General features: G+C 39.1%; 1 protein-coding gene and 1 non-coding gene across 2 annotated transcripts; both read right to left on the bottom strand.

Annotated features, from left to right (window-relative positions):
- Positions 1–9,018: 9,018 nt before the first annotated feature.
- On the bottom strand, positions 9,019–11,848 carry LOC133896178 (large ribosomal subunit protein eL34-like). Its single transcript, XM_062336727.1, has 4 exons — positions 11,681–11,848; positions 11,388–11,467; positions 9,412–9,521; positions 9,019–9,336 (listed from the first exon to the last, which is right to left on the bottom strand). The coding sequence occupies exons 1-4, from the start codon at positions 11,757–11,759 to the stop codon at positions 9,246–9,248; spliced, it is 360 nt and encodes a 119-aa protein (XP_062192711.1). The 5' UTR covers positions 11,760–11,848; the 3' UTR covers positions 9,019–9,245.
- LOC133896523 (small nucleolar RNA snR60/Z15/Z230/Z193/J17) lies at positions 9,908–10,003 on the bottom strand. Its single transcript, XR_009905776.1, has one exon. It is a non-coding gene; the product is annotated as a small nucleolar RNA snR60/Z15/Z230/Z193/J17 (small nucleolar RNA).
- Positions 11,849–13,936: the final 2,088 nt, after the last annotated feature.

The following is a 13,936-nucleotide window of genomic DNA, read 5'->3' as shown; positions in this document are numbered from 1 at the left end:
TTGATTGCCAATGTCGCATGGCATCACTCTCAGCAAGAGTAAGTGTCCTTCAATCAATTATGAGCTCAAGAGGATGAGTGCAATCCTGTATGCTTCCGCTATCAGGTCCATCATGTATGTCATGCTTTGTACGCGCTCAAATGTTTCCTATGCTCTAAGTGTTACGAGTAGATACCTATCAAACCTAGGTGAAGATCACTGGGTAAATATAAAGAATATCCTCAAATACTTAAGAAGAACTATGGATATGTTCCTAGTCTATGTAGGTGAGGAGGAGCTCGTTGTAAATGGTTACACCGATGCTAGCTTCCAAACTATTAAGGATGATTTGAGATCGCAATAAGGGTTTGTGTTCTATCTCAATGGAGGAGCAGTGAGTTAGAAGAGTTTCAAGTAAGAAATGGTGACCGATTCCACGATGGAGGTCGAGTATATCGTAGCTTCTGAAGCTACAAAAGAGGTTGTTTAGGTCAAAAAGTTTGTTTCTGCGTTAGGTGTGGTGACTAGTGCTTCTAGTCTAATGGATATCTATTGTGATAATAGTGGAGCCATTGTGCAAGCCAAAGAACCTAGGTCGTTTCAAAAATCCAAGCACATACTACGGCGCTATCACCTCATTCGAGAGATTTTAGATCAAAGGTGACGTGAAGATATGCAAGGTGCACACAGATTTCAATATTTCTGATCCGTTGACAAAGTCACTCCCACGGCCGTCGGAAGTTGAAACAGATGAATTACGGACGTCGAAAGATTTGCCGAAAAAGGATAATTCCAGGAATTTAGAAAATGATACTATTTCGTGAACTCGATCCACGAGGCTGTGAACCGAAGGTGTTTTTAGAGGGTCTATGGTGCACCGAAACTTGTGGGCTTGGTCTGCGGATTTGGTGAACCGCGGTGGCTCATGTGGCCGGTCCACCGTAGACCGGATTCGTGTGGACTCAGTGCGTCGGCTGTGGACCGGTGTAAGCTGCGGGTGTGCGGTCCACCGCGGACCGTGACCGGTGGACACAACGGCCTGAGCTGTGGAAAAGGCTGATCGGCCTTTTCTCGTGCGGCACAGAGAGAGAAAGGGAGAAGGGAAACCTGCGGCCGGAGGAGATGAGAGAGGGAGGGAGCCGGCCGGGGAAGAGGTGGAGTCCGGCGGTTTAGGGTGAGGCGGCGATGTGAGCCGAAGAAGGAGGAGGTCGGCCGGGGCGAGAAGAGATGGCCGGCGGAGAGAGCGCGGCGCCGGAGAAGAAGCGGCAGCACGAAGGAAGAGGCGGCCGGAGAGGGTGGCGCGCCCGGAGGAGAGAAGGTCGGCCGGGGCGGCGCGCGGACCAGCTGCAGCGCGGGGTGGCTCAGGACATCGTGTCGGCGCGGCGCATGCTGCAGCGGTGGGACGACGGAGGCGCAACGCGGGAGGCACGACCGAGGGGCACGGCAGCGGCGACTTGGCGAGCATGGGCGGCGCAGGTCGGCGCAGAGGGAAAGCGGAGGAAAGGGAGGTGAGCTCACCGTGACGAACGGCGACGGCGAGTGGGTGGCACGGCATGGCTGGGTCGGTGCGACCGGTTGGAGTCGAGGTGGGCCACAGCGGCTCGGTGTGAGCGGCTTGACGCTGTGGCGGGCTCGGTTCGGCGGGGTGGCGCACTGGCTGGACGTGGTTGAGCGACCGAGACAGCGCGGTGGAGGCTCAGCGGAGGAGAGCATGGCATGATAGGACGGCGACTGGAGCACGGTCGAGTGGCTGGCGTGCGCACGATAGCGGTCATGATGGCGCAGGGGTACTGCGGCCCAGGGCGTAGAGGGCTGGAGCGGCTTGGCACCGTGGCGGCTCTCGGGATGGCGTGCACATGCGGGAGACAGAGAGCGAAGAGGAGAGGCAGAGGAGCCATGGTTGAGCACCCGTGTGTATGTATGCTTGTGTGTATGTATGTGGCATGGGGGTGATCTTGCAGGAAGGAAGAGGAGCCAATTTGTCTTTTGGTGCCGGCGAAAGATCAGAGGGAGGTGGTGGTGGTGTGAACGGGAGAGGAGAGTGGTGGCAAGCAGAAATATTAGAGAGAGAGAAGAGTAGGCATGGGAGAGAGAGAGGAGCATGGGATGCTGCCCATGGTGAGAGGATCACACACAGAGAAGCATGGGGAAGGGGATGGGCTGAGAGAGAAGGCGAGACGTGAGAGATATTTGTATGAATATTGATTCAAATAAAATATTGAATTTGAAGTGGATTGTGTAATTCAAATTGTATTTGAATTGAGATGAGATGCATGAAGATTCAAACAAATGACTTGAATTGATTGTATTGAAACGAACTTGCGAAAATATCGAAATGAAAAGTATTTGAATTGGATCGGATTTAGATGATTCGAATTGAATTGAAGTGGCGTAATTCAATTGGATTTGAATTAGAAATTGACAAGACTTTGTAACGAGGATTCGAATTGCATGTTGATTGAATAAACGTATTCGAATTCGACAATGGATGAATGGTCATTGAAGGAATGATTTGAATTGAATTAGATTGGATTTGCAAATGATTGAACTTGGCATGAATTGAATATAATGCGAATTATTCGAATTGCATGCGAGTACGAAATCGATAATGATTGATGAATCGGGATTTGAAATGGAGTTTGGCATTAATTCAAATAATGGTATTTGAATTAGGAGTAATAATTGAACTGGAAGCATCAGGATTTGGGTTAGGAAATTGCTGAGAAGAACTAAAATGTATTCGAATTGAGGAACTTTAAATTCGAATCGCCACACAATGAACCATAAGAACCAATAAACCAAAATGCATATGATCAATTCATTGTAACGATTTATTTAGAAATTAACTTGGTGCTTTCTAGAATACTTAGCCTAAAATAATATATTTGAATATATACATACGAGTATATATACATCAAATATATACTTACTTGATTTTATACTAGTTTAATAATTAGAAAAGTTTTAATTTGGAGCGAATTTTGCTATATTTTTATATGCTAAAATTCAGGGCGTTACAAGTATAGAGATATCGAATCAATAATATGAACATTTATGTTAGAGAACATGATGTTGGATAGATCTATTTTGAGATACTGTTGGAATTGTTATTTATAATGTGCCATCAGTTGTTATCTTAGATGGTATACCTGCAGGATTCTTAGACCTGAGATCGTCATTGATTCCCAAAATATGTAGTCATATACTGTGAGCCTGTCAAACGTTATTCCGTAACTGGGTAGTCATAAAGGTAGTTTTCGGGTTTGTAATGAAACATGTCGTGGGGTGTAAGCGATCAAGATGGAATCTACCCCTCCTTCATAATGGGAGAGGTATCTTTAGACCCCTCGAGGTAGTTGGATTGCGAAAGTGCATGACCATGCTAATAAAATTAAAAAGTTAATCATGATGAATCCACCACTTGATCGAGTGAACGGTCGGGCTATCATAAGGGTGGCACATATCTCGTCTTGAGCTTGATTGGTATCACGAGGCGAAGGGATCGATGTATGTGCATATCAAGGTTCAGTCGATATGATCTTTGTGTATACTCAGGAATCAACATGTCCTGCTAGGGACCGCTATTAACTTTAGTTTGGAAAGCATTTCCGAGTCATAGCCATTTGTACATGAACCTAACGGATCACACACTTAATGGGTTGGACCAAAATGTGCAAATTGGATTCGTATATGGGTTTGATTAGATTATGATCCATGAGGTGTTAGAGTCTTAAAGGGACTCCAATGTTAGAGCCCATTAGCGAGCTCTATATAAGGAGACGCGTGGGGTAGGGCATGACCCTAGCCATAACCCTCACACGATCTCCTAAAACTGTAGCTACAACCCTCCATATGATCTCCTAAAACCTAGCTGCACGTACAGTGCTAGCACATCGGCGCTAGGCGATTCCGCCCAGTACGTGTGGATACCATAGAGACGCTGCTGCTATTGTAATACTGATCTCCTCAACGTGCAGATCTTAATGCTGCTACTCGATTGGTCGAGGACCTAATCGACTGGCCGATATACTTGCTCGGCGCTGGTCGCAGAGTGTGACGCGACCACTCGGAGTTGGTTGAGGACGCGATAGATCTACTCGATGGCTGGTCGAGGAGCACGACCACCTGGTCAGAACTGGTCGAGGAGCGTGACCACCTGCGCGGGGCTAGTCACGGGTCTGATCGAGAAGCTTCTTGAGGAGTTTGACGCGCACTACGTTGAATCGATCTACTCTAACTCGTCTTCCGCTGCACTACACGTCAAGTGGTAACGATCTATGATCTCCTACTTGCATAGTTTCCTAGGTGAATGTGATAGAAATTTTTTATTTTAGGCAAGTGTAGCCAATCCGTTCCCCAACATGCGACGCGTTGATTGTGGGTTCGGGTCGAGCCACAATAAGACTCCATATAAGTACAAAATTAGTAATCAAGGATACTCTCTTGTATCCTGATTCAACTCGTACCTTACTGAGTTATAAAAATATTTGTCTTAATGGCTTTCATATTAAAACTCAAACTGAGAATGGTGATGAATCCCTATTTCTCACCAAATTCAACGGATTTAACAAGGAGGTACTTGAAAATTTTCCTTCATTTTCATTTGAATTGTATCACACTCGTAACACATGTTGTGTTTAAAATAATTTTTTAAAATCTTGACAAGTTCAAGACTTGGTATAATCACCCTGGTCATCCCGATAAATCCCCTTGGTCATCCCAGTATTGGGATGATGCAAAAAATTGTTCGTAATTATGTTGTACACAACATAAATATTGCAAGATTCCTGAAATCAACTGCTTTTGTGTGCATCGTCTGTGCCATATGTAAGCAAGGAGATATATGTGACCCAATTGAACCTTTATATTAATTTCCTTGAATGTATTCAAGGAGATATATGTGACCCAATTCAACCTTTGTATGGGCCCTTCAGTTACTTCATGTTGCTTATTGATGCATCTACTCGCTGATCTCATGTGAGCCTCTTGTCCACACGTAACCATGCGTTTGCAAAATTAATAGCTCAAATTATCAAATTATGAGCTAATTATCCTGAACATATAATAAAATGCATTAGAATGGACAATGTCGCGGAATTCTCTTCGTGGGCATTAAATGATTATTATATGGCTCTAGGTATCAATCTAGAGTATTCATATCATATGTTCATACATAAAATGGTTTTGCTGAAGCTCTTATTAAGAGAATAAAATGGATTGCTCGACCACTTTTACAGAATTGCAAAATGCCTACATCATGTTAGGGTCATGTAGTCTTGCACGCCGCAGATTTGATTCAAATCAAACCAACTGCGGATCATGCAATCTCCTCGTTGCAAATAGTATGTGTAAATCAACCAAGTATTTTTCATCTGTGAATTTTTGGTTGTGCTGTGTATGCACCTATTCCACCACCGCAGCATACTTCCATAGGCCTCATAGAAGATTGGGTGTATATGTGGGGTATAATTCTCCGCCAATTATTAAATACCTCGAGCCCCTAACAGAGGATTTGTTCACAGCTCGGTATACTGATTGCATCTTCAATGAAAATAATTTCTCGGCATTAGGGGTAGATTTGTACCATAATGAATATCAAGAAATCAATTAGAATGTCACTGGCTTTCAATATCTAGATCCACATACTTTAGAATCTGAACAAGAAGTTCGAAGGATCATAAATTTACAACACCTTGCAAATAACTTGCTAGATATATTTACTGACCACAAGTGTGTCACAAAGTGTCATATTCCTGCAATGAATGCACCAGAAAGAGTTGAGGTATCTTATAAAACCACTCATCTCCCAAATCGCAGTAAAAGGGGGAGAAATTTGGTTGCAAATAATGCTTCTGAAAAGCAATTGCAGAAGAAAAGGAAGATATCTTCTAAATCAGTAAATGAAAATCAACCTATTGTTAATAGGCACCAATTTGATGCTCTTCATCTAGACCCTAGCACAATTGTGCGCACTAATATTAGTGTTGGGACATCGAAACAACCTTAACTCCATGGTGATGGGAAATCCTGAGGAGTTAGATAAAGTACATGAAATTTCCACAAACTATATTGATTCAGGGGAATCTTATAACCGTAAGACTACAGTTGTCGACACCTATTTCTCCTTAAATATTACCAAAAATCTTGAGGTAGATTTAAAACCTAAGACCATGGTAGAGTGCCTTAAGCGCTCAGACTGGATCAAATGGAAGGAGGCTATTGAGGCAAAATTGAGCTCGCTTATTAAAAGAGGGGTATTTACATCCGTAATATCTATTCCTCTAAATGTTTTCCTCGTTGGATCGAAATGGGTTTTCATGCGGAAAAGAAATGAAAACAAGGAGGTTGTGAGACATGGGCGGACCCACCATGATGCATGGGTATTCAGCTGAATACCCAACTTTTTTGCAAAAAAAAATTGATTATATAGCAGCTATACTACGTATATATATCTCTAGTTAGGTCAACTTACTTGTTTGCTGCTTCAATCTATCAGACCACTCAGCAAATTATGAGCCCAAGCTACTATCCATCCTCCACTCGGTCTATTAACTAGAAAGAGCCCACCTTCTCATACCACAGTAACAAGCATCAAGAGTTCATGATCTCCATGTTGTGACTACCCAGTTCGGCAGTCAGTAGTTGAGCGTAAATTTTTTATGCAAGTTAAGGATAGTGACATCATTTAACGCTTTCAAGCCATGAAGGAACACAAAGTTAAATTATAATTTTCTTTTAAGTATTTTGTAATTTCTCTTAATTAGTTGAAACTTCTCTACTATAAACAATTTATACTTTAAAATTTACGCTACTATAGATTTCTCGTATTTTGGATTGAATATATTTTTTTAGTACTGAATACCCAATCGCCAAATCCTGGGTCCGCCACTGTTGTGAGATACAAAACGAGGCCTGTAGTATAAAGGTTCACACAGAGACCCAGCATCAATTATGATGAAACATATTCTCCTGATATGAGTGGAATAATGTTTCAATACTTAATCTCATTAGCGATTTAAATGGACTTATCCATGCAATTAATGGATATGGTGACTGCTTATCTATACGAGTTACTTGATTTGAACATATATATTAAAGTCCTTGAAGGGCTTACGATTCTGAATTCAAAGGCAAATCACAACAAGTTTTGCGTAAAGTTGTAAAAGTCACATAAAATATGATACAACTGACCGAGTTCCTTCTTCTAAAGGGTGTAATCTAACAAAGATGATTGTCCATATGTGTTCATCAAGAAATCTCTCACTGTATTCTGCATCATCTTAGTTTATGTTGATGACCTTAATATTATTGGAACCACACAAGATATAAAGGAAGCTAGCAATCATCTAAAGACGGAGTTTGAGATGAAGGATTTAGGTAAGACCAAATTCTACTTAGGTTTACAACTTGAACATCTCCCATCAGGAATATTAGTTCACCAATATGTATATATTAAAAAGGTAATGTAGAAGTTTAATATGGATAAGTCATATCCATAAAAAAACCTATGGTCGTTCAATCTCCGGATATGACAAAGATCCATTACGACCTAGGGAAGAAGGTGAAAAATTATTGAGACCTGATATCCCATATCTAAGTATCATAAGAGCACTAATGTACCTCACAAATTACACAAGGTCTGATATTGCATTTATAGTCAATCTTTTAGCTAAATATAGTATTGTTCTAACTAAGAGGCATTTGGTGGGTGAAAAACAAATCCTACGGTATCTAAACGATACTAGAGATCTTGATTTGTTTTATTAGAAAAATCAAGATATGACCATGATAGGTTATACTGATACTGGTTATACGTCTGATCCTCATAATATCAGGTCACATACTGGATTTATTTTCGTATATGGTGGTACTGCTTTCTTGTGGAAATCATTAAAACAAACTCTTGCTCCTACTTCCACTAATTCTTTTGAAATAATAGCTCTATATAAAGCATCTCGTGAATGCGTATAGCTTCACAGAATGATAAATCGTAAAGATCATGTAGGATTAATTCATCAGAATCTACTACTATTATCTATAAAGATAATGCTGCTTGTATTACCTAAATACAAATAGGTTATATAAAAAGTAATATTACAAAGCATATTGCTCCTAAATTATTTTTCCCACGTAAACTAAAAAATAGATAAATAAATATCTTACAAACGAAGTCATGTAAAAATCTAACAGATTTATTCACTTAGTCATTGTTCACTTCTATATCCTAGAAATGTGTTCATAAAATTGACATGAGAAAACTTCAAAAATTACAGAATTCAAGAAAAGTTAATCCCTATGTTATAATCTATTTATGATCATGAGATCATACATATTATTCTCTTTTTCTCTTTACAAGTCTCTTTAAACTTCTCATATAACATTTTTAATGAAATAATATCAATACAAACATATATAATATATCATTTTCTCAAAAAAAAATCCACTAGGTTTTTAAGAGTTTTTCCATAGCATATTACAATTACAATTCTCCTCATATTTTTTTTTCACAGGATTTTAGAGAAATTATTTATTGATCAATATACAGATGATGAATCGATAACCACCCATGACGGTTTTGCCTTGCCATCTGTTAGGGAGAATCTCTCTCTATATATGAAGTGTACATCAATAAATGAATCAATTCTATCTATTATGTTAATCTTGAGTTCTAACAAAACCCACCAAAACTCCATTACGAATAAGGGACAAAAATTTGTGGGGCTATAACTTTTGCATCAATTATTTGTGGTACTGAATATTGAACCGATTTTAACCTTTTCATATATATTCTAACGTATTCCTTTTCAATTATCAATTTGGACGAGAAAAGGCACATGGCTATCGATGTAGAACCTAGCTATTTAATGCACATATACGTGCCATATTGAAAAAAAAATCTGCACCTAAAGTTGGATGCCCCTGCAAATGACAGATACCGTTCCTCATTAATTAGCATTAGGCCATTTATTCTCATAGCAAGATATTGCATAGAAAGGATTAAACACAGATCACCATCGCACCAATAAGAGACGAACCGCATTGGCGAAATATCTGACATTCTCATATCAAGTGAAACATTCCACCGAACTGGAGGTTCCAAAACTGGCACCAAAGGATCCACAAGTAGCTCAAAATTTAAACAATCGCATCAATCTCGCATACTAGCACTAGAACCACGATTTCCCAAACCCATGAGAAAATTTCTTACTGAAACAAATTTGAAGAGACATAAAGCGTTGTGGCAAATGCCTGTCTTGCAATAGTGTCTAGCTCTTGGAGGCCTTGTCCTTGGTCTTTTGGATCTTCAACACCTTCTTCACAATCTTCTGTTCCTCGACCAAAAATGCCCGGATGATCCTGCAAGGTGCAATTGGCTTAGCTCACCATAAATTCTATGGAACAGATGAACATATGGCGTGAAAGATTGGTCACCTCTCTCTGACTGCAGTACCAGACAGAACACCACCATAAGGGCGGTTAACAGTCCTCCTGTTCCTTGACAATCTGGACCTCTTGTACTCAGCAGGTCTCAGGTGTGGAATCTGCAATTTAGCATATTTAATATTTATGAGAATACTTTAATATCATAGCATTAAAAAACAGCTGAATATAACATGCAAATGACAACTTGCAGCCCAAAGAGAACTTATCACTACTCTGTCTAACACCAGCCCATTTCCATTAATTACCATGCTAGCTATTGCGTATCCTAATATCAGATGCAGGTAAAAGAACCTATGCATATGAAAGAACAGAACAATTTCATCCAGGTCCTTCCAAGAGATGCACAGTTACAAGTCACATGTGGAGGTGATGCATGCTCAACACAATGAAATAATCAAATAAATGCCATCCCCAGAATCAGAACTTATGAGGTACAAGTTCCCAGAAGTGATGTTATGAACACAGCAGATAAATTGGTTGGTCACAAGGTTGTCAGTTAGGAGCGAAAGACATTAAGTGTAATCATAGTCATTACAGATGTAATCATTTGAACTATGCAACTGATCATCATCCAACCTGCCATCTCAAGAGTGCACCATGAAGAGCAAACAGACTGACTGCACAATGAGCCTTGCAAATAAAAACTAAAACATATTACCAAAAGAAAAATGACAATGCAAAGGGCCTCATAGAGAAGATTAGGCTTAATCCACATGAAAGTTTCAGACATATGCTTGTCATGTTTCCAAGTAATCATAGGCCCAATAACATGTCAGAAACAATGGGTGGTACAAGTGCTTGCTACACTGTGATCAAACTATGATAAAAAGAGATAAAATAAGTGCAGTACAGAAAGTTGAACCTTGAAACTATAACATCAGTTTAGAACATGCCAGCAATAAAAAACATATTAGTACTATGCTGAATTGCATATACATGTGTACCTCGGCAGAGATTAGAAATCGACATGACCTTCAAAGGGACTAAGAATTTTATAATACCAACAGCTAAAAATTGCCTTTAACACGGAAAATCTTCATCAACGATCAGATCTCTGATAAAATGGTAGATCAACAGAAGAACAATCAAGGGATAAAACTGTGTCCAACAAAAGAGGAAACCAAAAAATACCATCATGAGATTAGGCAGCACACAGAGCAATACACCCTATTAAGGTCAGAACAGGACATTCAGAATGTAAGACAATGCTGCAGCCAATGAATAAAAAGGGATGGCCAAAAGGCTCTAAAGAAAGATATCAAATAGGGGGCAACTGTTTGCAAAAATAAGCTTCAAAAAACAAAACTAAAACAAAGGGAAGAAAAGCACACCACTCAAAGGCCTCATAGAGAAGATTAGGCTTAATCCACATGAAAATTTCAGATATATGCTTGTCATGTTTCTCTGTAATCATAGGCCAGGTAACATGTCAAACAAATAAAAAGGTAAATGAGGGCCAAGCATCCTATGATCCAGTAAAATTTAAGATATGAGAAAAATAAGCACGCAATATGCTGCAACTAGAACACATCTGTATGCATAGATATAGCCAGATACTAGTATGCATACATTTGAAATACAAGTATACCTGCTACATCAGCATGAGTTAAAAAAAAGCTAAAGATTAAAAACAGAATCCTTAAAGGACGATCAATCTTTACCAAGTAGAACCCACGGTCCAAAATACTATGAAAATCAATTGAGCCAAATTATACAAGGCAAACGACCAAATACTAGGTACTATTTATGCTAATGCTGAAGTTCAAAGACATGCAACAATGGTTAGAGAAACTGTTTCCATATATATTTCGATCAGGAACTACTTGACTGAACTGATCGGGTAGTGTTCGAGATACATGATCATACAACATACGCATAGCATAGGAAACTAATGCATGCAAGATCAGGTAAATTAAATAGTAAGTTGGGCAGGTAAATAAAATAGTAAGTTGGACAGCACATACTCCTTGGATCTTCTTCCCGGTGACCGGGCATTTCGGCCCACTCGCGCGCTTGTTGGTGTACTGGTACACGAGCCTCCCGCCTAATCAGGGACACCATGAGCCAAGATCCGAGGAAAATAACGCCCAAAATTAAACGACAACAGTGCGATATCTGATGAATCACACACGCAACTAAAAATATCCTAAATTCCTCGCGCGGATCCATCTAATTTCAAACCCAAACATGAGCAGGGAGCATCTCATCAAAGCAACCTGAAGAACGCGCGATCAACCACATGAGAAACTCATCTCACCGGGGGTCTTGACGACGCGTGTCTGGTTGGACTTGGTGGCGTAGCTGTGCCGCTTCCTGTAGGTGAGCCGCTGCACCATCTCGCCGGCCGCAGCCTGCTCCCGGGGCTCCTGTTTCTCTCTAGCGAGGCGGCGGGGAGGGGACGGGAGGGGAGTGAGCGGCAGAGATGGAGGTGAGGTTTTATAGTGCGGCCGGTGGGTCGGGTGACCTAGATCTCACGGTGGAGGGCTGATCCTCCGAGTGAGTGGACGGTTAGATTAGTTTCACGGGTTATTAAGCTCTGTCCTCAAGCTGACTAGGTGAACCGGAAGTGGTTCCGTCTCTGGGTGACATAGTCGCTGATACATACTCCCTTTAAACGTTTAAACGTAGGTCGTTTTAGTTTTTTTAACTATTCTTTAAATATAAATAATTCTTAAATTTTTATGTATTTGTTTCTCTTTTGTTCCCGTTTTGCACTTATTTAATAAATGTTACTACTCTTACAAATGAATGAGTTATCTTTTCCAATGCAGAATAAATGAAGGGTAATAATGTTATTTGATCTACTTTCTTAATCCTTGTGCACAAGTCTAAAACGACTTATATTTGCAATCGGAGGGAGTAGGATTTATTTAGAGTTAGTTTATATATTAGTAATTATATTATCATGATTTAATGTTAGAGGATCTTATTCCGATTGAACCGATAGATGGTTGAAGTGAATCGATTTATGCTGGTAGAGGGGCAATTTGGTTTGATGCTCACAAGACTCAAAATTTACATTAAGCAAAGTTTTAGTAATTCTTTACATTAACAAAATTTGGTAATTCTAGTTGAACCTGGTTTGGTTTCCATTTTCTTTGTGAATTGGTTATTTTGCCGTTGATTTTTGGTAGCAATAGGTATTATCTTGGTTTCTATGTGCTTGATTTGAGCATACACCAAGTCCTCGGTAACATTGATTGATTATGAAGTTATTGTGTTATGGCTCTATTTAGCACAAATTTTGCTTTTGTTTCTCGAGAAAAAACTAGAAGTTGGATACTGCAATAGTTTATTAGTAAGCAGAAACTTTGAATCTACTTAAAAAGTAGAAGTTGTTTTAAACATGCTTTTCTAATAAGTTGAATTTTGCATAAGCATAAGTTATGCCAAACAATATCTATATATGCTAAGTTGGCAAATATTATAATCAAAAAAATTGTGAGATGTCAATATAGGACAAAATGAGGAACAGTACCTAATATGCAATCAAATCTAGCAACAATGAACCTTGGCAATGAAAGACTATAGTACACACATGGCCAATTATTAAAGACTAATACATAGCAAGAGGCAACTTTAGTATATAACTCGGGTTAATAATAATGCTATATAGATGATAGATATACAATATTTGCTTAAGTTGGACACAATAAATATATATCATAATATTTGTGTTAGTTTCATGCTTAGCCAAATTCAATTCAGCCTTTTTAGTGTTGATGTTATATGTATCTTACTATAGCAAACGTGGCTTAGAAGATCATTATTCAACCATAATACGCTTACCTACGGACATTCCAGTAGTAACATAAGAAAGTTATTCACATTTACAATACTTTTTCTACCCAATTGCTTCAACTCAAAAGAAACAATCCATGAAACACTTAAACTTTTTTTGAATGATGTGATAGTTACGCTTCACATTCCATCAAATCTTATCCAATTGGTGCTATTTGTATTGACAATTTCACAGGGAAAGTTATATCTATTTGATAAATACTGCAACGGAGAAAAGTCACAATACAAAGGATCAAATGTTACCTATAAGTTATGTCATTACGTGGTCTATCTATATATTGTATAAATTACTTTTGTTGGTATGAATTAATTATGTCTCGCGTCGATGGTTGAAGTTATAGTTCTACGGGTTGGTATTCCCGGTTTGAATTATTGGTTCTTGACCGATATCGGCATGTTTCCGTTTAGATTGATTCGCTTTTTATATCCCGATATTCCTGAGTTTGCATCCATTTCTGACTTTTCTATTTTCTGTTCCGTTTTCGAGATAAACCGTGAAAATAAAAATAGTTAGGATCTATTTGGATCCCTAGAATTGAAAGTGATTCTATCAATTAAATTCAATTTAGATTCTAAAATAGAATTGAATTGTCTAGAATTTGATTAAAATCTATTTTTCTTGTTCGGGTGTACATAGAATTCTTTTCTAGGAATCAAATTACAAAATTGTTTGGATGTTCAAATATGGAATTCCAAATTATTTTCTTTTTTG

The sequence above is a fragment of the Phragmites australis genome, chromosome 16 (assembly GCF_958298935.1).
Source record: "Phragmites australis chromosome 16, lpPhrAust1.1, whole genome shotgun sequence".
In the NCBI taxonomy this organism is placed as follows: domain Eukaryota; kingdom Viridiplantae; phylum Streptophyta; class Magnoliopsida; order Poales; family Poaceae; genus Phragmites; species Phragmites australis.
This window is presented reverse-complemented; position numbering and strand designations above follow the sequence as displayed.